Here is a 26,156-nt window from a genome sequence, read left to right on the forward strand (position 1 = left end):
AACAGCGTATAAGATAGGGATTCTTTCCCTAAAATGGGATTTTTCGGGCCTTGAGGGATAAAAAGGGATTGTGATATTTATGTTTAAGACACGAAACTAAACGAAATACATCCTGATATATTGTAAAGGTCTGCAAATGTAAAATAAGTAATGTTTAAAATAAGAGTTCATAAAAGAATTGTTGTAAACTAAATATTCTAACGATATTTCTCGAATAATAAAGAGTAGAACTGAAAGAGTAGGACTTTTAACTGTGGGATAAGTGGGGATTTTTACAAAACGACGTGGGATATCCACACAGGTAAGGAAGTGTGAGTGTAGTGGTGAGGGAAACCCCGTCGCTTCTCGCTCCTTTCACTTAGGCTGCGCTACACGTTGTGGAGCGACCCGGATCCCTTGGCCTCCTACTTACAATACCACCGTTGCACAACGTGTAGAGTGGCTTTCTCCTTGGAGCCAGCACGGCAAGATGGCCGTCACTGTCTACAGACGACGCGGACGAGTTTAGTGATCCGCCTCTTCTGTGCTAGTGTCTGTTTGAGTGTGTTCGTGACCGTATGATTCCGTTGGTGTGGAATACCGCAATGCGAAAATGGTAACGTGAATCCAGTGTCAGTGAACTGTTGCGCCACGGGTGAAAATATTTGTGTTGGTGATTGTCTATCTCTAAAATACTCATGAAAGAGACTTCAACGGTGGAGACTTCACTTGTTGACATGTGTCAAGTTTTCGACCTAGAAAGCCTTTTGTCTAAGTGTTCTGAGTGAAAGCCATCATGAAGTTCCATTGGATTACATTATGGATACTTGGAATAATCATTGGCTGTGGTAAGTGAACATTTCAATTATATAAGTTAGTATAAAGCTAAAAATAATCAAGTTGTTTACTTTTGGGAATCATTATTGTTATGAGTAATATGACCATAGTGATAATAAAAGCTTCAACGAATTGTTCTTTTGATTCTTCACATGAATGTAGTATAAAAAATCGGTAATATTTTATGTTATCAGTTGCCTTTTTCACGTGGAAACTTCATTATAAACGGCTAACTAGTATTTCATAATGATCTTGACCTAAGAGATTAAACAGCAAGATAATTTATTACTTTGAATATTGAACAGAAGTAAGGTTACTACATACGCGAGGGTTTTCTCTCTATCGTATTTCGTAATACATAACATATTGACGCAATATAATAGATGTTTAATTTGTTGTTACCACCTTAAAACAGCGATTGTTTTATAACAATCAGCTGATTTCATTGTTGATATTTACTTTTCAGATAACAGAGCCTTTTGAAACATGTGTGTATTGTTTATTTTTTTACACTTGTGCTTAATACCGTTCAGAACGTTTAGAATATTTTACCGTAATTGGATACTCAGCCAAAATAATTAGATAGCCTAGGTATATAATTTGTTCAAGGTTATAGCAATAAAACGATACTTATAATAAAAAATCCATGATTGAGAAATAATTACTTGGAAGATGGATGTACGCTAACTAGTTAATTCACAAACTTGGCTCTTAATCAAAAATTTATTTTTGTAGCTCAAAAGGATCGTAGTTTGAGGGGGCTTTCGTTAAGTTTAAATAACCAATTTTTGTAAGTTTCAACAAAGAAGTATCCTACACTTACACTACGACGACTGATATTCTAATTTGTTACTATTCAATCAGTAAAAATCTTAAACAGCATTCTTTGAGTTATTGTTCAAGTTCAGTAAATTAATACTTTGGGAACAGGTCAAAAACATGATAAGCTAAACATTCAAACGGTCTTGCCAAACAAACGTTGGTTCCAGGAACTGTCTGGGAAGGGAAAACAGCCATTAGTGATTATTGTTGCCCAAGACGTGACGTTACCAACTAATTGTTGACAACAGCTGATATTTCTATAGGAAAACATCCGTCAAATGAGGTGCAAAAAGTTTCCACCATACAAGAAGATTGGTAGTTTTGTACCTGGATCTTCGGTTACCATCAAGTTATGCCAGTTAGCGTTACAAGATGGAATGGCCTCTAGATCGTCTGAATAAACTAATATAGGTTTAAATTACCTGTTTTCCGTCAAAACGATCAGTTTAGTAGTATGATGACTACAGCTGTTTCGTGCTTAAAAAATAGCACATCTTCAGGTCCAGAATGTCTTGCTAATCCCTCATGTAGAGTTCGTCAAAAATATAAACAAATAAATAAACGGGACACACATACGGATACGACACACACGAAAATACATTTATTATAAACTGGTCGACCAGACGCTGATTCACGAGACACGGCGCCGGTGGAAGGTAAGTCGCGACTTACCTTCCACCGGCGCCGTGTCTCGTGAATCAGCGTCTGGTCGACCAGTTTATAATAAATGTATTTTCGTGTGTGTCGTATCCGTATGTGTGTCCCGTTTATTTATTTGTTTATATTTTTGACGAACTCTACATGAGGGATTAGCAAGACATTCTGGACCTGAAGATGTGCTATTTTTTAAGCACGAAACAGCTGTAGTCATCATACTACTAAACTGATCGTTTTGACGGAAAACAGGTAATTTAAACCTATATCAGTTAGCGTTAGGTTATTAAAAAGCAGGTTCAATGTTGTTCAAAGGTATTGCGGACATTTCCCAACACGATGGTAAAAAACAATACACGTTTCGGGATCTAGAATCTGATCCCGTCCTCAGGTGGAAAAAAAAACAGTGCATATTTATTGACTGCTACTCTCTGTAGTGTATTCCAACTTAGGCTGGGCGTTTGAGTATTTTTAATTTTGATGTGTTACTTAAGTTTTTTCACCTGAGGATGGGATCAGATTCCATATCTCGAAAAGTTGTGTATTGTTTTCACGATGGTACGTGATGGAAAATGTCCGCAATAAACCTTTGAACAACATTAACTCACCATCAGCAACAATGAACTTTAAACAAAGGAAGCTGAGTAAGTTTTTTAACATAAAATAATCCAAAATGTCTTGTACGGATAAGAGTTCTGTGGGTTTAAACTGTAAGTAAAAGCTAAAATGCAATTAAGATTCACCTAAACGACTGTAGCCATATCGACATAATGTGACCAGAAATGATTAATATTGACTAAAAGAGGATCATATACCACTGAAATTCAAACCCGAAGGCCTACTAGTATTTATTGTTTTTTTTTTTTTTTTTTTTTTTTTTTTTACAAATATACATATATCTATGTCTTAGTATGCATCGACGTGTGAGCATGCGTCTGATTTGCTTATAAAAGTGAGTGTTTTCACAACTACAATGTGTCTATTCAAAGCCTTACCTGTGTTTTTCGATGTTTACAAACTTAAATAAACCACAAAATGTTCCTTGTTTGTTTACAGATTAACTTTAATGTATTGATAAACTCTGGGATTATCAAGGACCTACCTAATAACATTGAAAACGTATTTTGAAATAACCGAATGTTTTAGAAACCCAAATACTGTAGTAGTTAAAAATCTATTGAAAGAATAAAAAGTCTAGATAATAGGTACAACTGCTTGTTAAAGAAAAAAATCACATCGAAGAACTAAGTATTAAATCAGTTAAAATTGTTTGAACTCACTGCTGAAGGGAGAATACTGTTTATTTTCAATGAGATTGGATAAACTAAGATTCCGCTGATCGAGGAATTTTATTTCACCGTCTTTCAATTAGATATTATTGCTGAAAACTTGATATTCGAGTTTTTAACATTATTTGATGACCTTGATAGAAATTTGATTTAAGAGTTTTATTGTATAGTTTGTTTGAAAAGGTAAATTTTATTATTTTACATTTCGGCTTATCAAGGTTGCGTATTTTTGGATGGAAAAGGTAAATAAGTGTAGAAGAAGTGTTCAACGTAACAAATAAGGTCCTTGTTCATGACTACGAAAACACATAAACCAACCCATTTTTTTAAAACCTTTATTTACTTAAATTTGTAGTAAGCCTACCATCCAAATGATTATTTTACGTATCATTTCATCAGGATATTCAATATTATTATATCAATTGTAATGGATCTAATAAACCTAAATTAAATAAATAAACGTGTCACTAAGGTAAAGAATGTTTATTCTTTGGTTTATTTCATAAATTTCAAGTGCTTATGTAAATAACAAGTGTGGAAAGATGTAAGCTAGGGAAATTAAAACACTGTAGTTATTATTTTGGTTAGTACTATGGTTGTACTTATTAATCTTGGAAATGCCACATGCAGAAGTATAGCATTTTTTAAATCAGGTAGTAAGATACAAACATATTTGGCATACATTAAATGTACAATATTTTTGAGACGATCGAATCAACAGTTTGGTTTTGTAAAAATGACAAATACTGAGATAAAATTTTGATATTCCGTAGGGGTTAGGATATCTCAAATGAGTTAAATTTGTAATAGTAGTTTGTTAATGTAACTCATCTCACTGTTGATTGGAAACAAATATGATACAGTATGATTAAAACCACCAGGGACGACATGTCTGACAAAATATCGATGACCTACTTGCTGGGTCTCACCTATCATTCTTTATGGTTACCTATTTTTCACGTTAGTGAAATGTTTCTGAACTATCTATGTAAGACTAAATGTGAAGTTTTGGTTTTAATTAAAAATATAAAAAATAAAACGATATAATTTTATAATACAGAGATCAAAAGGCTTATCGAAAATTTGAACACAATTTAGAATAAACGAGTGTAGATTATTATCTTAAGTTTTAAAACAACTCCCATAACGCTTTGAAGTGATTATTGTAAATATAATGATAATATTGATGTTAAGGAAATGTAGAATGAGGGTTGATGTTTTCTATGTGACTTTCAATAAATGTTTGCTATTTTACCATCTTAAAAGTTGCACTATAACCTCAGTATTTAATAAAAAAACTATATTTTAACTAACTATATGGTTCAAACTATGGACGTACCTCATTTATCTAATATTATATCCAAAGAAAAAGTTTTATTTCGGAAAATTTGAACTGAAAAAGAATATTATTTAGTTAGCTTCATCGAACGGTTAAAAATCGGTTCAGCCTCCACTTAGCTTCATCGAACGGTCAAAAATCGGTTCAGCCTCCACACCCTCAAATACATCATTTTAGTTACCAAAATTCACAATAACAACAAAAGTTTACTTAAAGTATTCAAAATCTGTGTTTGTCAAAAGAATAATAATACTCGGCTGTTTCAAATTGAACCTCTCTCAAGTGCCATGGAAAAGCACAGATTTCAGTTACAGAATAGAATGAAACTCTATGACCTCGACAGGAACTGCTTTGCCACAGTGTCGACCATTATGGTTAGGAGCAACCTCAACAACCGTTACCTTACACTAGACACTGGTCCTTGATGCTTCCAATGTTGCACTACACAGAGTGTCCGGAAACACGTCGAAGTTACGAAATTAAACTTTATAACTCTTTAAAATTGGTTTCCAAACTCATTGAGTGAGGAGTAATGTCTTTTTCTTATAGATTGTTGGAATATTTAATTAGGTAGATATAATGGTAGACTAACCAACACAGGCAGACTTCTTATCCTATTGTAAATTTTGAAGCTCGTTTTCGTGTCTAGTTCATGTCCGGTAACACTGATCGCTATTTTAGGGTTAATTTCATTATGTTTTATCTATGTTATCATCATCATTTATATACCAATATATATATATATATACCAATTTCCATAAACATTTCGATTCAACAATGTTCACACTCACAAATTTCTGTAGGAATTCACGATCAAATTTCCGTCTTTTCACGTGGTTCACTTTTCCCCACTCATTCCTGTACACATTTCCCACAACATTTCTTTACAAATATCCGTATTACAGCTTTATTTCCTGTGGAAATTTACGCACAATAATGTGTACATATCCGTACAAATGTACACATCTAACACACCCATCTGAACATCTGAATTTATGGAAGAAAAGTATTCTAGTTCTAATAATTACGATAAAATACATCAGAGGAAACACCTGTTTCATACTACGCAGTTATCGTTAAGAACGTCTAATACATAGGAAATAAGACTACATATTTTTACAAGTTTTGTCTGATGAGCACTCTTTAGACACATTGGCCTCAATAAGTATAGCTTGAGACTGTATTTTATTGTTTTATCATGTTAGGAACAATTTCCATAGTCAAATTCATTAATTAACTGTTAAGCATATCTCAGGGTTAATATATTATTTTTAGAAGTAATCAAATCAACGTACCTTTGAAAAAGCTGATAATTTCATTGAGTTTTTGACAATTACTTTGGTGTGTTCATGGCATTACTGCTATAAATTAATTGCCTATCTCTCATTGAACCCGTTTTTAGGCAATTGAAAGTGAGTGAAACGTATGTAGGCCAACAATTCTTATACAAGGTGCTTCAAAGTTTACTAAAATATCCAAGCTATATTTTCTTTTCAGACACACCTTCGTATAAAAAAAACTTTACCATTTTCTGTGTAGATGAGGAAAATACAAGGGTTGTTACTCGTGAGATAAAAATGTCAAGCAGTCTTGTGACAAAGCCCATAAGTCCTTCTGTTCTGATTGCTGGCTGATTCTTAAAAATAATAAGCCTTGCCCACATTTATCTGGAATCAAATGATATTCTTGTGTTCTTAAATGTGTTCATGTTTGTTAGTATTTAAAATTTACTTTGCTATTTTTTTAATTTATTGTTTAGTGCATTACGATTTTGTTATTTGTTTTTCACAGGTTTTTTTTTTTGTGAATATAGGTCTCAAACTTAGTAAGTTTTCTCTTTCGATACGTTTCTCCAAAAGATATTTGAAATTTTGGTTCTGCTTGACACATTTTTCTTTAACTTTATCTGAGCAACCATTTTTATAGATTTAGCAACCATTTTTTTTATAGGCCACGACAACAGTTAAGCCCCTAAATAGGTAAAGCCAGATATAAATTTTTCACCTGTAGGACTATCGTTTATAGCTTAGAATTCATATGCATTGTGATACCTTAAAGTTAAGCTATAGCATATGTCCTGATTAATAATTTCGAATAAGAATGTACTTATAGGTTTAATTAAATAAAAGTTATCATTAACAATAAGAGAAGTTAAGTTTGAATTTACTTTGTTAACAATGAACTAGTTTGAAGTAGAGGAGTTACTCAAGAATAATGTTATTTGACTAAGCGATAACTTAACGTTTGGGTGGTTTTACTTTGCTCTTGGTCTAGATTTATTACTTTGCAAACCATAGAACTAAGGTAATAACAATTGACACAATACTACCAGCATTTTTTTTTTTAAATTTCCACTCTAAATAATTACAACAATCACATTGTATTTTGATTACGAATTGATTGTCATCTCATACTTTGCATATAAACATGTATTATATTTTTGTTCAATCACCCACGTTATAATGTCACTGTTCGGTCCCCTTCAATGTTTCATATTTTGATGTATGTGTTGTTAAATAGTTGAATAGTTTTGACCATTGACGTAAATAGTTTATGTGAATGATTATTCAAAACTCCGCATTTATTTGCTTGGGACATTTACTTTAACTTCATCAGCACAACCATTATTATCGCTGTTAAAACAATACTAATATTAAAACACTAGTGTACATGTTGATCGAAATCGAGCATTCCTATTACAGTATTAAACAGTACCAGGAGACCGAGCATCACGCTCGAGGTGTTTGATTTGTTCAAGAGGTAAACAAATTATACCTATAAGCCTACAAATATTTTATGTTTTGCTACGATTAGTTATGTTGTAAAGTCAATTCGTTTTCGGTAGACATCCACTCATTCTTAATTTACCTAACAAACTTTTTCATGTGGACAATATGAAGTGTTTACTTGAAAGGTACCTAATGTTTACGTTAAACTTGTTCTACTGATTAAACATTCTATACTCAAATATTATAGAATGTTTCCAACTAACTATGTAGAATGCCATAATTTGTTTTAAGCAATTTAATTTGTTCGCTTCAAAGCTTTATACGTAGTAAAAAAACTCTTCCCAGAATCTAAACATTAGAGCATTTAGTTTGGAATCCTTCCTAATGATTCAAAGTCGCCTTTTAATTGAGCATCTTGTTTTATGACTCTCATGTTTTGGAAATATAATTTAATACAATTTAAACGTTTAACAATTCAAACTATGTAAAAATTAGTTTCTAGTGGCATTCAATAGTTTGTGTCAGATATAAGGCACATATTTTAACAAATTAACCTATATTAACTTGGGAATTTGCTAATGTGTTTTTTGTTAGCAAAGAGTTATTGATATTTTAACTCACCTTTCATGTTTTCGTGAGGGAAACATTTTTGCTAACAATTAATGGATCATGCGTCGCAGATTATTTTATCCTCGCCTGGCCTCTTTTGTGCCATGTGATATTCCATATGTTTGTGCCACGTGTTTTTCTTTAACATGTGATGTTAAATCAGGTGATGTCCCTCTAGGTGGTCATTGAACAATGAAACACTGAGTTATATAATTTTGGCAACGCTTAAACTCATTAATGATCGAGATTTTAACCCGCGGCCCAGAGACATATTCCAACATCTATTTCAGTCATTAACGGTTAGTCCTAAAATTAATTAAACCCGTTTCAAAAATGCTCCATACTAAGGATCAAAATGTGCAATTTGTTGTTATATTCTTATACATAACACATTGTTTAGTACATAATTTGTCCAACAATTTATGTCAGGATTTTGAGTTTTACATACTACTCTAAGTTTAACTCATCATGGTTAATAACTTTGGTTCCAACGACAATTGAAGTAGAGATAAGCATGTATTTTGTATTGTTATATAATGCTATAATGTCATTTAATCTTAGTAGCCACGAATACGGTAACTAAATATGAAAACATTCAAAATTACAATTTTAAAATAAATTCAATCAATATAAATTACATCAATTATTCACTCATCCTGTAATTTCCTTTCTTTAATTTATGACAAAAGTTATAAAACGTGATATTTGTAAATGGAAAAACTACAACAATGTGAACTAATTGCAATACGCCTTGGCACACGTTGACTTAAACGTGTGTTATTCCGACAACGAGGAAAATGTTAACCAAATATTACTGATACATCTGTTTTAAATGAGTTTATTGTTTCTCTTCATTAGTGATCTTTATTGATAGAGTTCGCCTTTGGCGATTTAATAGAAAACATGGAAATAAATTGACATTTCATTTGAATTCATATTGCAATCTATGTGCTGTAGTAGTAATTCAATCCTCCTAAATAAATCCTTTTACATAACTGCAGCCTCTGTCTAGAATAATTATTTCATTATAAGGCTAATTAGTATACCGTTGTGTGGTTTGTTGTGGGGAAGGGTTTCCAAACTTGTTTCAGTTAGAGGGGAAACTTAGCACTTTTAGTATTAAATATGGCTGGACCTATAGCTTAAATTCATTTTCTCTAATCCAAGACAAACCAAAAATTCTGTGGTTAGTACTATTTAGCCACAGTCAATCAGGACATATTTTGCAGCCATAGTACTCTTACCTCTATACAAAGTATGCCTACTGTTAGTTAGGTAGTCAGAATTATAAGAAAATTGTAATTAATTGGTTCAAGAATACAGTAGGTCTCCTACTCGAATTTGAACAAGTATTTAGACGTAGTATATTTATTTTTTCCAACGTAAACTATATGAACATTATTAATTTCTGTTCTTCTGAACCTAGTCAATAACTTAATATTTGTAGGTAAATTTATAAGTTTGAACAAATAGCAAATGCAAATATTTTAAAATCTTTATAGTTTTGCATTATATTAATGGCATAAGGTGTGTAAATTCAAGTTTTTTATGTTGTTTGCCAGAGTTTTTAGAAAGTAGACGTTTTTTGTCCTTTGTTACATAAGATCATCATGTCTTACAATACAATACATGTACCGTCGTGTATTGTATAGAGTATTGCATGGTATTGTGTGCGGGTTGTAGGACCAAACCGCATGACCAATATAGACTTGTAGTTTTATCTTACCAGAAATAGATAATCATAGCTACTAAAAGTCCACTCTTTATTTTTTAGTAGTAACGACATTAAAAATAAGATCAAATTCATTGGTGGTTGACTGTACTTGAACCCGGGTCCTCATGGACCGAAGTCCTCCGCTCTACCAAGACCACGTGATCTTGCTGTCCACGTGTATGAACTTATCAAGGAACTACCTAATAACATTGAAAACGTATTTTGAAATAACCGAATGTTTTAGAAACCCAAATACTGTAGTAGTTAAAAATCTATTGAAAGAATAAAAAGTCTAGATAATAGGTACAATTGCTTGTTAAAGAAAAAAACACATCGAAGAACTAAGTATTAAATCAGTTAAAATTGTTTAAACTCACTGAAGGGAGAATACTGTTTATTTTCAATGAGATTGGATAAACTAAGATTCCGCTGATCGAGGATTTTTATTTAACCGTCTTTCAATTAGATATTATTTCTGAAAACTTGATATTCGAATTTTTATCATTATTTGATGACCTTGAAAGGAATTTGATTTAAGAGTTTTATTGTATAGTTTGTTTGATTAGGTAAATTTTATTATTTTACATTTCGGCTTATCAAGGTTGCGTATTTTTAGATGGAAAAGGTAAATAAGTGAAGAAGAAGTGTTCAACGAAACAAATAAGTTCCTTGTTCATGACTACGAAAACACATAAACCAACCCATTTTTAAAAAATTTTTTTTACTTAAATTTGTAGTAAGCCTACCATCCAAATGATTATTTTACGGATCATTTCATCAGGATATTCAATATTATTATATAAATTGTAATGGATCTAATAAACCTAAATTAAATAAATAAACGTATCACTAAGGTAAAGAATGTTTATTCTTTGGTTTATTTCATAAATTTCAAGTGCTTATGTAAATAACAAGTGTGGAAAAATGTAAGCTAGGGAAATTAAAACACTGTAGTTATTATTTTGGTTAGTACTATGGTTGTACTTATTAATCTTGGAAATGCCACATGCAGAAGTATAGCATTTTTTAAATCAGGTAGTAAGATACAAACATATTTGGCATACATTAAATGTACAATATTTTTGAGACGATCGAATCAACGGTTTGGTTTTGTAAAAATGACAAATACTAAGATAAAATTTTGATATTCCGTAGGGGTTAGGATATCTCAAATGAGTTAAATTTGTAATAGTAGTTTGTTAATGTAACTCATATCACTGTTGATTGGAAACAAATATGATACAGTATGATTAAAACCACCAGGGACGACATGTCTGACAAAATATCGATGACCTACTTGCTGGGTTTCACCTATCATTCTTTATGGTTACCTATTTTTCACGTTAGTGAAATGTTTCTGAACTATCTATGTAAGACTAAATGTGAAGTTTTGGTTTTAATTAAAAAATATAAAGAATAAAAACGATATAATTTTATATTACAGAGATCAGAAGACTTATCGAAAATTTGAACACAATTTAGAATAAACGAGTGTAGATTATTATCTTAAGTTTTAAAACAACTCCCATAACGCTTTGAAGTGATTATTGTAAATATAATGATAATATTGATGTTAAGGAAATGTAGAATGATGGTTGATGTTTTCTATGTGACTTTCAATAAATTTTTGCTATTTTACCATCTTAAAAGTTGCACTATAACCTCAGTATTTAATAAAAAATAATATTTTAACTAACTATATGGTTCAAACTATGGACGTACCTCTTTTTATCTAATATTATATCCAAAGAAAAAAGTTTTATTTCGGAAAATTTGAACTGAAAAAGAAGATTATTTAGTTAGCTTCATCGAACGGTTAAAAATCGGTTCAGCCTCCACACCCTCAAATACATCATTTTAGTTACCAAAATTCACAATAACAACAAAAGTTTACTTAAAGTATTCAACATCTGTGTTTGTCAAAAGAATAATAATACTCGGCTGTTTTAAATTGAACCTCTCTCAAGTGCCATGGAAAAGCACAGATTTCAGTTACAGAATAGAATGAAACTCTATGACCTCGACAGGAACTGCTTTGCCACAGTGTCAACCATTATGGTTAGGAGCAACCTCAACAACCGTTACCTTATACTAGACACTGGTCCTTGATGCTTCCAATGTTGCACTACACAGAGTGTCTGGAAACACGTCGAAGTTACGAAATTAAACTTTATAACTCTTTAAAATTGGTTTCCAAACTCATTGAGTGAGGAGTAATGTCTTTTTCTTATAGTTTGTTGGAATATTTAATTAGGTAGATATAATGGTAGACTAACCAACACAGGCAGACTTCTTATCCCATTGTAAATTTTGAAGCTCGTTTTCGTGTCTAGTTCATGTCCGGTAACACTGATCGCTATTTTAGGATTAATTTCATTATGTTTTATCTATGTTATCATCATCATTTACATACCAATATATATATATATATATATATATATATATATATGTATATATATATATATGTATATATATATGTATATATATATATACCAATTTCCATAGACATTTCGATTCAACAATGTTCGCACTCACAAATTTCTGTAGGAATTCACGCTCAAATTTCCGTCTTTTCACGTGGTTCACTTTTCCCCACTCATTCCTGTACACATTTCCAACAACATTTTTTTACAAAAACACGTTTACAGCTTTATTTCCTGTAGACATTTACGCACAATAATGTGTACATATCCGTTCAAATGTACACATCTAACACACCCATCTGAACATCTGAATTTATGGAAGAAAAGTATTCTAGTTCTAATAATTAAGATAAAATACATCAGAGGAAACACCTGTTTCATACTACGCAGTTATCGTTAAGAACGTCTAATACATAGGAAATAAGACTACATATTTTTACAAGTTTTGTCTGATGAGCACTCTTTAGACACATTGGCCTCAAGAAGTATAGCTTGAGACTGTATTTTATTGTTTTATCATGTTAGGAACAATTTCCATAGTTAAACTCATTAATTAACGGTTAAGCATATCTCAGGGTTAATGTATTATTTTTAGAAGTAATCAAATCAACGTACCTTTGAAAAAGCTGATAATGTCATTGAGTTTTTGACAATTACTTTGGTGTGTTCATGGCATTACTGCTATAAATTAATTGCCTATCTCTTATTGAACCCGTTTTTAGGCAATTGAAAGTGAGTGAAACGTATATAGGCCAACAATTCTTATACAAGGTGCTTCAAAGTTTACTAAAATATCCAAGCTATATTTTCTTTTCAGACACACCTTCATATAAAAAAAAAACTTTACCATTTTCTGTGTAGATGAGGAAAATACAAGGGTTATTACTCGTGAGATAAAAATGTCAAGCAGTCTTGTGATAAAGCCCATAAGTCCTTCTGTTCTGATTGCTGGCTGATACTTAAAAATAATAAGCCTTGCCCACATTTATCCGGAATCAAATGATATTCTTGTGTCCTTAAATGTGTTCATGTGTGTTAGTATTTCAAATTTACTTTGCTATTTTTTTAATTTATTGTTTAGGGAATTACGATTTCGTTATTTGTTTGTAGTTTTTTTTTTTTTTTTTTTTTTTGTGAATATAGGTCTCAAACTTAGTAAGTTTTCCTTTTTGAGACGTTTCCTCAAAAGGTATTTGAAATTCTGGTTTTGGAACATTTTTCTTTAACTATAGGCTATCTGCGCTACCATTTTTATCGATGTTTATTAATCAAATCTACATTTTCCGAATCACCGTTTATGGCATTACCACACAGGTAAATATAATTTGTATTTAGCAAGATTACAACTCAAAACTCCATGATAGAAGATCAGTGCAAAAAGCTACGACACCAGGTGAACCCCTAAAGGCTGATATGCATTCCACCTGTTGTAGTCCTATTGTTTATAGCTTAGAATTTCTATGCGTTGTGATGCCTTAAATTTAAGGTATAGCCTATGTCCTAATTAACGATTTCGAACAACGACTTACTTATACAGGGTGGCTGAAACTTGCACCCCCCTTAACTTTTCAACCATTTGAGATATTTCAAATCGGTTTGCGGCAACCTTCTTAGATATGAGGGGCTACAATAATTATGGCCAATTAAAAAAATTTCCCTTAGGGGTAGCAGATGTAGCTCAAAATTGTCAAATGGCAAGTATAGTCGAGTTTGGTATCGTTTTACAGGTCTTGACGAAACATAAACATTGACATAAAGACCAAAATTGGCTCACTAATAACAAAATGGCGCCATAAAACGTTTCAAATCCAAATAACCATGAGGGTGACAGAAAAATTAACATGCACCATCTTTAACTTTTTAACTATTTGAGATATTTGAAATCAGTTTGCGGCAACCTTTTTGGATATAAGGGGCTACAATAATTATGGTGAGTTTGAAAATTTTGCCCTTAGGGGTAGTGGGGGTAGAGGGTAGCTCAAAATTTTCAAATTACAAGTGTAGGTTGCCGCAAACCGATTTCAAATACCTCAAATGGTTGAAATGTTAAGGGAGGGGGTTGCAAGTTACTTTTCAGCAACCCTGTATAGGTTTGATTAAATAAAAGTTAGTTATCATTAACAATAAGAGAAGTTAAGTTTGAATTTACTTTGTTAACAATGAACTAGTTTGAAGTAGAGGAGTTACTCAAGAATAATGTTATTTGACTAAGCGATAACTTAACGTTTGGGTGGTTTTACTTTGCTCTTGGTCTAGATTTATTACTTTGCAAACCATAGAACTAAGGTAATAACAACTGACACAATACTACCAGCATTTCTTTTAAATTTCCACTCTAAATAATTACAGCAATCACATTGCTTGGTTTTTTATCACGAACTAATTGCTATCTCATAATTTGCATATAAACATGTATTATATTTTTGTTCAATCACCCACGTTATAATGTCACTGTTCGATCCCCTTCAATGTTTCATATTTTGATGTATGTGTTGTTAAATAGTTGAATAGTTTTGACCATTGACGTAAATAGTTTATGTGAATGATTATTCTAAATTCCGCATTCATTTGCTTGGAACATTTTACTTTAATTTCATCTCCACGACCATTATAATCGCTGTTAAAACAATACTAATATTAAAGCACTAGTGTACATGTTGATCGAAATCGAGCATTCCTATTACAGTATTAAACAGTACCAGGAGACCGAGCATCACGCTCGAGGTGTTTGATTTGTTCAAGAGGTAAACAAATTATACCTATAAGCCTACAAATATTTTATGTTTTGCTACGATTAATTAAGTTGTAAAGTCAATTCGTTTTCGGTAGACATCCACTCATTCTTAATTTACCTAACAAACTTTTTCATGTGGACAATATGAAGTGTTTACTTGAAAGGTACCTAATGTTTACGTTAAACTTGTTCTACTGATTAAACATTCTATACTCAAATATTATAGAATGTTTCCAACTAACTATGTAGAATGCCATAATTTGTTTTAAGCAATTTAATTTGCTCGCGTCAAAGCTGTATACGTAGTAAAAAAACTCTTCCCAGAATCTAAACATTAGAGCATTTAGTTTAGAATCCTTCCTAATGATCCAAAGTCGCCTTTTAATTGAGCATCTTGTTTTATGACTCTCATGTTTTGGAAATATAATTTAATACAATTTAAACGTTTAACAATTCAAACTATGTAAAAATTAGTTTCTAGTGGCATTCAATAGTTTGTGTCAGATATAAGGCACATATTTTAACAAATTAACCTATATTAACTTGGGAATTTGCTAATGTGTTTTTTGTTAGCAAAGAGTTATTGTTATTTTAACTCACCTTTCATGTTTTCGTAAGGGAAAACATTTTTGCTAACAATTAATGGATCATGCGTCGCAGATTATTTTATCCTCGCCTGGCCTCTTTTGTGCCATGTGATATTCCATATGTTTGTGCCACGTGTTTTTTTTAACATGTGATGTTAAATCAGGTGATGTCCCTCTAGGTGGTCATTGAACAATGAAACACTGAGTTATATAATTTTGGCAACGCTTAAACTCATTAATGATCGAGATTTCAACCCGCGGCCCAGAGACATATTCCAACATCCGTATCAGTCATTAACGGTTAGTCCTAAAATTAATTAAACCCGTTTCAAAAATGCTCCATACTAAGGATCAAAATGTGCAATTTGTTGTTATACTCTTATACATAACACATTGTTTAGTACATAATTTTTCCAACAATTTATGTCAGGATTTTGAGTTTTACATACTACTCTAAGTTTAACTCATCATGGTTAATAACTTTGGTTCCAACGACAATTGAAGTAGAGATAAGCATGTATTTTGTATTGTTATATAATGCTATAATGTCATTTAATCTTAGTAGCCACAAATACGGTAACTAAATATGAAAACATTCAAAATGACAATTTTAAAATAAATTCTATCAATATAAATGACATCAATTATTCACTCATCCTGTAATTTCCTTTCTTTAATTTATGACAAAAGTTATAAAACGTGATATTTGTAAATGGAAAAACTACAACAATGTGAACTAATTGCAATACGCCTTGGCACACTTGGACTTAAACGTGTGTTATTCCGACAACGAGGAAAATGTTAACCAAATATTACTGATACATCTGTTTTAAATGAGTTTATTGTTTCTCTTCATTAGTGATCTTTATTGATAGAGTTCGCCTTTGGCGATTTAATAGAAAACATGGAAATAAATTGAAATTTTATTTGAATTCATATTGCAATCTATGTGCTGTAGTAGTAATTCAATCTTCCTAAATAAATCCTTTTACATAACTGCAGCCTCTGTCTAGAATAATTATTTCATTATGAGGCTAACTAGTATGGTAGTAGTGTATGGTTTGTTGTGGGGAAGGGTTTCCAAACTTGTTTTAGTTAGAGGGAAAACTTAGCACTTTTAGTATTAAATATAGCTGGACATATAGCTTAAATTCATTTTCTCTAATCCAAGACAAACCAGAAATTCTGTGGTTAGTACTATTTAGCCACAGTCAATCAGGACATATTTTGCAGCCATAGTACTCTTACCTCTATACAAAGTATGCCTACTGTTAGTTAGTTAGGTAGTCAGAAATTATAAGAAAATTGTAATTAATTGGTTCAAGAATACAGTAGGTCTCCTACTCAAATTTGAACAAGTATTTAGACGTAGTATATTTATTTTTTCCAACGTAAACTATATGAACATTATTAATTTCTGTTCTTCTGAACCTAGTCAATAACTTAATATTTGTAGGTAAATTTATAAGTTTGAACAAATAGCAAATGCAAATATTTTAAAATCTTTATAGTTTTGCATTATATTAATTGCATAAGGTGTGTAAATTCGAGTTTTTTATGTTGTTTCCCAGAGTGTTTTGAAAGTAGACGTTTTTTGTCCTTTGTTACATAAGACCATCATGTCTTACAATACAATACAATACATGTACCGTCGTGTATTGTATAGGGTATTGCATGGTATTGTGTGCGGGTTGTAGGACCAAACCGCTTGACCAATATAGACTTGTAGTTTTATCTTACCAGAAATAGATAATCATAGCTACTAAAAGTCCACTCTTTATTTTTAGTAGTAACGACATTAAAAATAAGATCAAATCCATTGGTGGTTGACTGTACTTGAACCCGGGTCCTCATGGATCGAAGTCCTCCGCTCTACCAAGATCACGTGATCTTGCTGTCCACGTGTATGAACTTTAAACTCAACATAAACATTTATATGATATTGGTATTAATGATATAAAAAGCCATTATGATAAATGGTGGGATTCAAAACAAAATACGAATCTAAAATTATATAACAGCAACACATTAAACCGTTATTTTGTGTTACAGTTAATAACTCTCCTCGATTCATCAGCATTACTTAGTAACACGTGCATATATTAATTGCAACATTTGTGGTATATTAAATAGCGTTGCAGGATTTCATTTATTGAATATCACTAAATTAACTGTAAACATAGGTAATTCTAAAAATTTACCTGAGAATGTACTTAACACTTTTAACACTTTACCATGCAAAGTGTTTTGTTGTAACAAGAGCCCTTTAATATAATAACAACAATATTTAAGTCAGTAAAATAATGGAATAACGTTCTGTTAGCTAAAATGTAAGATATTTAAGTATGCACTTTTCATATGTTTAAGGTTGATGTAACTGTAGAAAGTAACTGTAAAGGTATGTTGATTGCAATGTAAAATCTTTTAGGCCTACCTTTTAACATATGGATCATCGTAAACTACATTTTGTTATTATTCGCCAACTGTAGTTGTGGCTTTAGCAGCGTAACCCAAATAAATAAGTACCGGTACCTGAATAAAACTATTACCGATTGAGAAGGGGGCGCTACATAGGTCCTTATTTCAACCTAAATATGAGTGAAGGATCTTGGTGGAATGAACAGAGACATCTTGTGTTGCTTTGTTACCAATTAAGATCAGTTTCAGGAGCAGTTAAAGTCAGATCAAGGCCAGCTAGACTTAGTTTTAAACTATGAAAAGGTTAAGAGATTTTTCAGGATCGAACCGGTTACCTTTTGATTAACAGGCGAGCACTAGTACCACTCAGCTTCCCTGTCATTAAGTAAGCACAATGTAATCTTAACTGAGATTGCTTCAGGACTAGCCTTGAAAGTAAAAAGTTAAACAAAGTTAAAACGTTTAGTTTTTCGTATAGGCTAAACACACTATTGGTATGATATACTATACACCGACGGTTCAAAACAATTGTTAAAAGCTTACTGTATAGTACAATTAGCATTAGCGTTCTACTTATTTTCATAACATTTACATTTATATTTATCGACACATTAAATGTTCTAACATTGTCAATCTAGTTTTTTCTTGCGTCGAACCAACAATGGGTTTTTATAGGTTGTATATTAAACTCTCTTTTAAACTGAGTAAGAAATATTGGTGAAATATATCATATAATGTTATACAAATTTCTGATTTAACATCACAGCCAACTATAGAACTATTAAAACACGGACGCTTTATTTGAATACACAATTGAATTAATAATCACATTATTCACGTGAAACACGGTAAGACACGGAAGTATGGGATGGCCTCGTGGGACGAATCGTTGACGTCATCAGGGGGACAGGTAAGACGAGACGTTTTCGTGACCAAGAAGCACGATTTTACCCTTCGTGTCAAAAGCAATTATTTATTGCTTTAAACTCTAACATTATTTTTCCACAGCAAATTCCGACACAGCAGTAATTTATTTTGTAATCTTTAAGTGAACAATTCTGAAATTAAAGCAACCTTCTGATTTTTACGGTAAAGAACTTAAAGTTTAATTTGAAAGGTTGTCGTCACTATGTTAAGACACATTATGGAGAGACACCATGAATACGGGTTGGACCTATAATTCTACATTGTTGGAATTGTCATCGAAGCGTAGAGAGTTCATAGTTGATTGCTGCAAAAAATTTCACTAAATTTAATGTACAGGGAACATAGTGAAACAATAAGTTTATAAATACTTGATAAATTACTTTTGTACTTAATATATTTATTTAGTACACTAAATTCTAAAACGACATCGTAGACTTGTCAAAACAAAATAGTTTACTTTTCAAATGTTAAGTTCTCAACTGCTGGCAGTCTGACATTATAACTAATATAAATTAATTAGGCGTTTTTTAGGACAAAATGTGTGTCTAGGACAGATTATCACTTACACCATCTACCTTAGACATCCTAAATTTAATACGTCTTACAGTCATGAAAAAAAACTATACAATTAATTGAACCCATGAAATGTATATTTGACCTTTTACAATAATTCCAATAAGTCAAATTTTACATGTTTTAAGACTTTAGCTGAGTTTGCTATCTTTGTATTTTTCTTGTACAAAATAACTTACTAAATTATCAAGAATAGCTAGAAGTACTGTAGTCATGTAAAGTAAACCTGTTGTAACAGTCCTAACCTAGTTTACAACCAATAATAGAAGTTCGCTGGCAGATTACTTTGACAATACACTATATGACTGGTTGGGTAGCTGAGTGGTTAAAGTACTTGCCTGATGATCAAACGGTTGCCGGTTCGATCGTGAGAAAAGTATATAGCTTTTTGATTGTTCGAATCTATTTCCAGCTGACCATGATCCTCGCTGATGAAACAGCTGATCTTAGTCAGTAACAAAGCTAAACATATCTCACAACATTCTACACTCATTCTTCACTCATATTTGGGTTAAAATACTTACCTGGGTTAAGTCTCCATCTCGTAATAGCAGTAATAACAATATCTACATTCCTCTACCTTAAATGTTACTTACATTTTTAATGACAATTGCAATGTGAACAATCTTGCTCAAACCAAGACACCGTTGTGCCTTTGACCAGTCATTGTACGAACTTGGAGTGCCATACATATCTGTAGTCGAAAATTTAGATAATAACTGAAAAGAGTTCGAATTATAAATGAGTGGTACATGTTGAGTAATTTAAATTTCACCAGGTGAAAGTAGCCCGAACAGTAGCTCGGTATGAACGGTGACCGAGATCATACGGACTACAAACCGAGACGTGACATGACTTGACGTGTGACACGTCGAAACTTGAACAGCGTGACACTCGCGAAATTAATCTCACACGTATGCATGAGTAATGAGAATGATTCAGGTAGCTGAGCTACCAGGGCTTGGACCCACAGCAGACCGGAAGTATATGCTCCCAGCGAGCAGGCACTTCCCCCAGACGTGGCGCTAGTCGCCACAATCATATGAACTTGGACTTGGACAAGGATTTGCTATGTTGCCACCTTTGCTTTCCGGTGTATTATAAAATACTCATTAGAATACTCCATACGTTGTACAATTAATTTATCTATATAAGATCTAGTAGAAAATAATTAAATTACAAAAACTAAAAGTAACTCTTACACAACCACTGCAGTAAATACTGTATAAACAGAGCGTCTGTGACTACGAATGACAGCGAGTGTGTACCGGCTATGCTCGTGCCCGTCTGCGCTCGGCATTCGTCCTAGTTCGTCTCCTTTGATTCGCGACGGGAGACCGCCGAAAAATCGAGCGCGCCCGAACACGAATGTTGGCGATGCGAACTACCCCAAATGTACACGAGCACACCGTGTACACTATCGCGTTCGTCTTAGTTCGCCTACATTCGGCGATAGTGTACTGCAGGCATAACAATAGTATTTTAGTAACAAAGCTAAACATATCTCACAACATTCTACACTCATTCTTCACTCATATTTGGGTTAAAATACTTACCTGGGTTAAGTCTCCATCTCGTAATAGCAGTAATAATAATATCTACTTTCCTCTATATGTTACGCTCTGGTGAGTGATTTGTTCCAGTGGCAGAGAGAGGAACGTTATCCCTGGGGTCCCAGGTTCAAATCCTGCCAATAACCAATGGACTATGAAAGTTTTAGTTTCATGACCCTCTACGCCTTGCTTGAACTAATATGTACCACATTTTAAGGCTAAGCCTAGCACAAGGGTGTTTAGATGTAAAGTTAGAACGTAAAAACACACCAGACACAATGGTATAGGGAGTTGGGAACATACCAAGGAATGAGGGAGTTAAAGATTAAGTAAATTTGACACGTTTCAATAATCATCATTGACCAATATAATGAATGAGTTTCATATGAATTTAGAAAATTATTAGAAGGTAGTGGTTATAAGTGAGATTATTAGTAACTAATAGCACTACGATATATAATTAGATGGACCTAGATTGGTAAGTCGATCGCCGCATGGGTTCACTAGTACCAGTATACATCACTTTTATTACATAGAGGTGCACTTTTTACGGATATTATCTTAAATAATCGTAAATACGGAACCTTCAGGAGGTCAAAAAGGACATATAATTTATAGTGAAAAGGCCAACCAATTCTTTTATTGTGTTCAGTTCAACCATAGAGGAGCCTATACATCTAAATAAACAAGGTTTGAACATTATTAAACTTCATTGTCGATATTAGCCTCCGGATTGCCAAACAATATTAAACAGGTTTAAATACCTGCTATCAAGGTTGATTCCTTGTATTGTCCGAAGATGACTTCACATATGAGTCGAAACTAGTTGCGACTGCAATTAAATGGATTGCTTGATAGAAGGTATTTACACGTTTTTAATATAATTAAACCCATACAAAAATACTGTAGGCCCTTCTCTATAAACTCATAATATTTTTTTTATTATTTGCTATTTCTCTGAACCTACAACGAATGTCCAAAAAAACAAGCAACTAAAAAAGGGGCAGAAAAGTTTCATTTCAAAACCAACGGAATAAGGATATTTACTCAGGGGAGGTATAGAAGAGGCTACGATGACAGCTGTGGGCTTCTTAGGCCCCGTCCTAGCTGGACGGCAAGAGCGACGCGACCGACGCGACCATTGGCCGCTGCTGTTGGCGGCAAAATGTGTGTCCACACTGAGCGGTGCGACAAGGCGACGCGTCATAGAATGAGGCAGCTGTTTTGGGTGCTGATCCGTCGCGTCGCCGGTGTAGCGCTACCAAATACAAACATGTTTGTATCTTGAAGCGCTTGTAGCGCGACCGACAAGAGCGGCGCCGCTGTTGCTGCTCAGCTAGGACACTCCCATTACTTAACATGTGTTTGTATCTGTCGCTGTTGTCGGTCGCGTCGGTCGCGCCGCTCTTGCCGTCCAGCTAGGACGGGGCCTTATTAGCTGAGGGAACGCCATTACCGTAACAAAACGATCAGTATTCATCGGTCTCGGTGGTCTAATGGTTAGCGTGCTGGGCTGATATGCTGAAGGTCCCGGGTTCAAATCCCGCTCGTGGCATTAACTTTTTGTCCAAGATTTTTTTATTATCAGCAAGTTTGGTTGGTTTGGTTCGGTTATGACAGTTTAATTTTATTATTAAGTCATTATAAAATTTTAGTAGAGCAATTTCTAGTTTTATTTAATAAACTGAATTATTTTTTCTATTAATAAACTTTTGTTATATTATTTCATTATCAGCAAGTTTGGTTAGTTCGGTTAGGTTCTGATAGTTTAATTTTATAATTAAAAAATAATAAAATTGAATTTGAGGCATTTATAATTTTATTTTATGAACAGAACTATTTTTGCGATTAGTAAACCTTCTTTTCCAAAGTACTCTCTACTACAGCGCTGTTCACGGAGGAATTTTGAACTAATGCCTCATTCGTACCTCCCCTAAGTCAGACCCCGGAATAAGTCACCATCAGGTTGTTTCAATTTTAACTAATGTAATTCATAGGAAGAATTTATGGCGTTATGCCCAGTAATTGGAAATACAATCGTTCAATAAATTTCATGTAGATTTTCTTGTCACTTAGAAAATAGAAAAAAAAACATTTTAAACATGATACCGTCTCTGGAGGCATCATTACAAGTGACCTCAATACGCGACACAGTTTAATCATGCGAAAACGATTGGTTGGCTTCGAATGTGAACATTTATATTCGAAAAACGTTTGCTCCATTGTTAACACATACATAAAATATTGGCACTTTTTTGTTCCAAAAATTTTGGTTTGAGTCCGGTTCCTGATAGGGTTTACATAGGTAGGCCTATATACACTAAATATTAGTGTTTTTTTTTTTTTTTTTTTTAATATACACTAAATACAATTTTAACATTCTGCCATTTTGTTAATGACAAAAGACTTAACAGTTCCGTCTTACAATTAAGGTTTGTATATTACCTAAATTTTACAAAGGTGTCCCCCTTTGGTAATGAGGAGATTCCGAATTTTTAAATATTCCGTTAATAAACCCACTTCTGCAATGAATCAAAAGATTAATGCTTCACAGATAATCTGGCCATATTCAAAATCTAAGGTAGTCACTAAAATTTCTGTTTTTTATTTCATCACAAACTATTGAATTACCCATTTAGACTGTAATAGGTTTAAATGTAAATAAGTAAATTACATTTTAAAATAGGTTATTTATAATATTATAATTGCTATGCAGACATTATACTATATAATACAGATATTATATTATACTTGAATAAAATATAATTGCCTGAACCTTGCCTGAAAATAGAAATTTAATGCAGATACTTTTTACTTGGTTAATAAGAGTTTGGGTTTTACAATAATACTACGTGTATATTTTTTTGTAAATACGAAGGACAATTCGGTCGTTGTTAACCACTAGGGAAATAAACGAAACACGTATTAGGCTTTTTTACAGGGAGAACCGACGCTGTGGTTTTATTGAGAAGTTTCCCTTTTAACGTTCGTGACGCTTCATGGTCTGAATGAGTGTAACAAGAAGAGGTAGTGTTTAAATATTTTGGATAGGGGAATAACTCAGTCGCATAGTTTACGTTTTAACGTCAATACTTCTAGTTAAAATTTCCAAAAGAACTTTTGACGGGTGTTAAATTTGTTATACTTTCTCCCCCTGTACCACAATATATGGAGAAAGTATTGTTTTCGTCAACATTTCCGAGTTTTAGTTTTGATGGTAAATATCCGTTTTTGAGGCCCACATAACCCGAAAATCCACACACAGACATAACACATGGGCGGGTGCATCTGTGTGTGTTTGTATGTGTAGATGTGTACAGAGCTACAAAACAGACCAAAGTCCGATTGAGATTAAATTTGTTATACAGGTAGTAATCCATGGTATCTCCAAACACTTTTTCATTTTCTTGAAATTTATATTTGTAATGGCCTTTAAAAAAAAAACCATAAAACAACAGGAAATTGGAATATTCTCCAAAATGGCCCGAACGAATTTGATAACAATTTTGTGTAGTAATATCCTTTAAATTATAAACAAAATGGTATTTCACACGATGCTGTACAAATACATTTCAAAAGTTAACGTAAATTAAACTGGTTTTGATTAAAATTAGTATCTCATAATTCTTAAACCAAATAATGCAACCCCTATTGCTGTAAAAATTGCGGTTCAAAAATGTTTGCAAGTTTTGTGATACTTGAAATAGTAATTAAAATATGCGCGGTAAGTGATATGCCAACTTATTATTAGGGATGAGCGTAATTTACATCGTTGTAAAGTTGCCTGGATTTATGAGTAAAGGTCTTTTTACATGGAGGCCCAAGTCAAATCATGCCGAACATCAGTGGATTTTAAACCCAACTTAATCCAATCCAAAAACTATTGGGATTTCATGATAGTATAACTCTATCAATGTTCTATTCTTAGCGTCCACGAAGTGCTATTCAGTTAAAACAATCACTTAGCTACAGTCTTATAAATTCGACGGATCCTCCTCGAATTAAGGAACTCCTACTTGTATAAGCAATACAAACATATTATGTGATAGCATATTTGTCTTCAGATAAAACTTCTGATATAAACATTAGTTGATAATATAAATGACAATTTAAAAAAAATCAAAATGTTAGATGTCTCTTGTGTTTGAATCTAAAGGATTACAATTCAAACAACAATTTTACTTAGTTTTAACATTGGTTCCACTGACTAAGAAGAATCAAAACACAGACATGGATTGTCTAATTGGTACAGCCTACGCTGGATACCTGGTGTGCAGGACCTCGCTCTGAACCTTGGTTCCGCCTCTTTGACCTTGGACTGTGAGCATTGTGAAGAAGATGACGTCACGAGAAATATTAATGACTTATTTTAGGTGACGTGTGGTCCTTGACAAAAGTATCTTTGTTTTGGAGGGAGATAAACAGTCCGGAAACAGTTCTCCTTATAAGTGATTCAATCAAGATTAGCGGACCATAGCTTAGGCTTAAGGTGTGATCCAAAATACCACTTCAATACCTAATTACATTATTGTTTCATGATTAAAAGGGTTCAGCATGGAATAAAACTGTGCAAGGCTTTAACCAGTAAACTAGTCGATAATTGTGACGAAAAGGTGGATTGAAGAATGTCTATGTTACCTTTGATTGTCCCTACTTGAGATATTAAGCTGAAAAACGTGAACTCAATCTCTGTTATAAACACACAATCATTGATAATCTTCTCTCTTAGTAATAGAGATAAACATAATATTATAATAATTATGAAGGTTAATATTTTTAAGCAATCATGGTACAGCTGAAGTTAAATAATAATCAGACATGTTTACATTACAATAATGGGAATTAGGGTATCATAATGGAAAATTCCATATTTAATTAAAGTTTGCCAGGTCAATAGTCTGACAAACTTTTGATTTGAGATTCACTTCAACTTCGAGTTAAGTTACTATTTGTTCCTAAAGTATTGATT

At 32.7% G+C, this 26,156-nt stretch overlaps 1 protein-coding gene across 2 annotated transcripts in view; it reads left to right on the forward strand.

The window, feature by feature from the left end:
- The first annotated feature begins 333 nt into the window (after positions 1 to 333).
- LOC128990070 (tyrosine kinase receptor Cad96Ca) overlaps positions 334 to 26,156 on the forward strand; it is a 57,092-nt gene continuing 31,269 nt past the window's right edge. For both annotated transcript variants that reach the window (XM_054412311.1, XM_054412303.1), the window contains exon 1: positions 334 to 827. In XM_054412311.1, coding sequence (XP_054268286.1) covers positions 776 to 827 — 52 coding nt within the window. In that variant the 5' untranslated portion in view covers positions 334 to 775. The remainder of the gene's footprint in view (positions 828 to 26,156) is intronic.

Source organism: Macrosteles quadrilineatus, unplaced genomic scaffold, assembly GCF_028750875.1.
Source record: "Macrosteles quadrilineatus isolate MER2022 unplaced genomic scaffold, UCM_ALF_1.0 Scaffold_1__1_contigs__length_201487025, whole genome shotgun sequence".
NCBI classification, from domain to species: Eukaryota; Metazoa; Arthropoda; class Insecta; order Hemiptera; family Cicadellidae; genus Macrosteles; species Macrosteles quadrilineatus.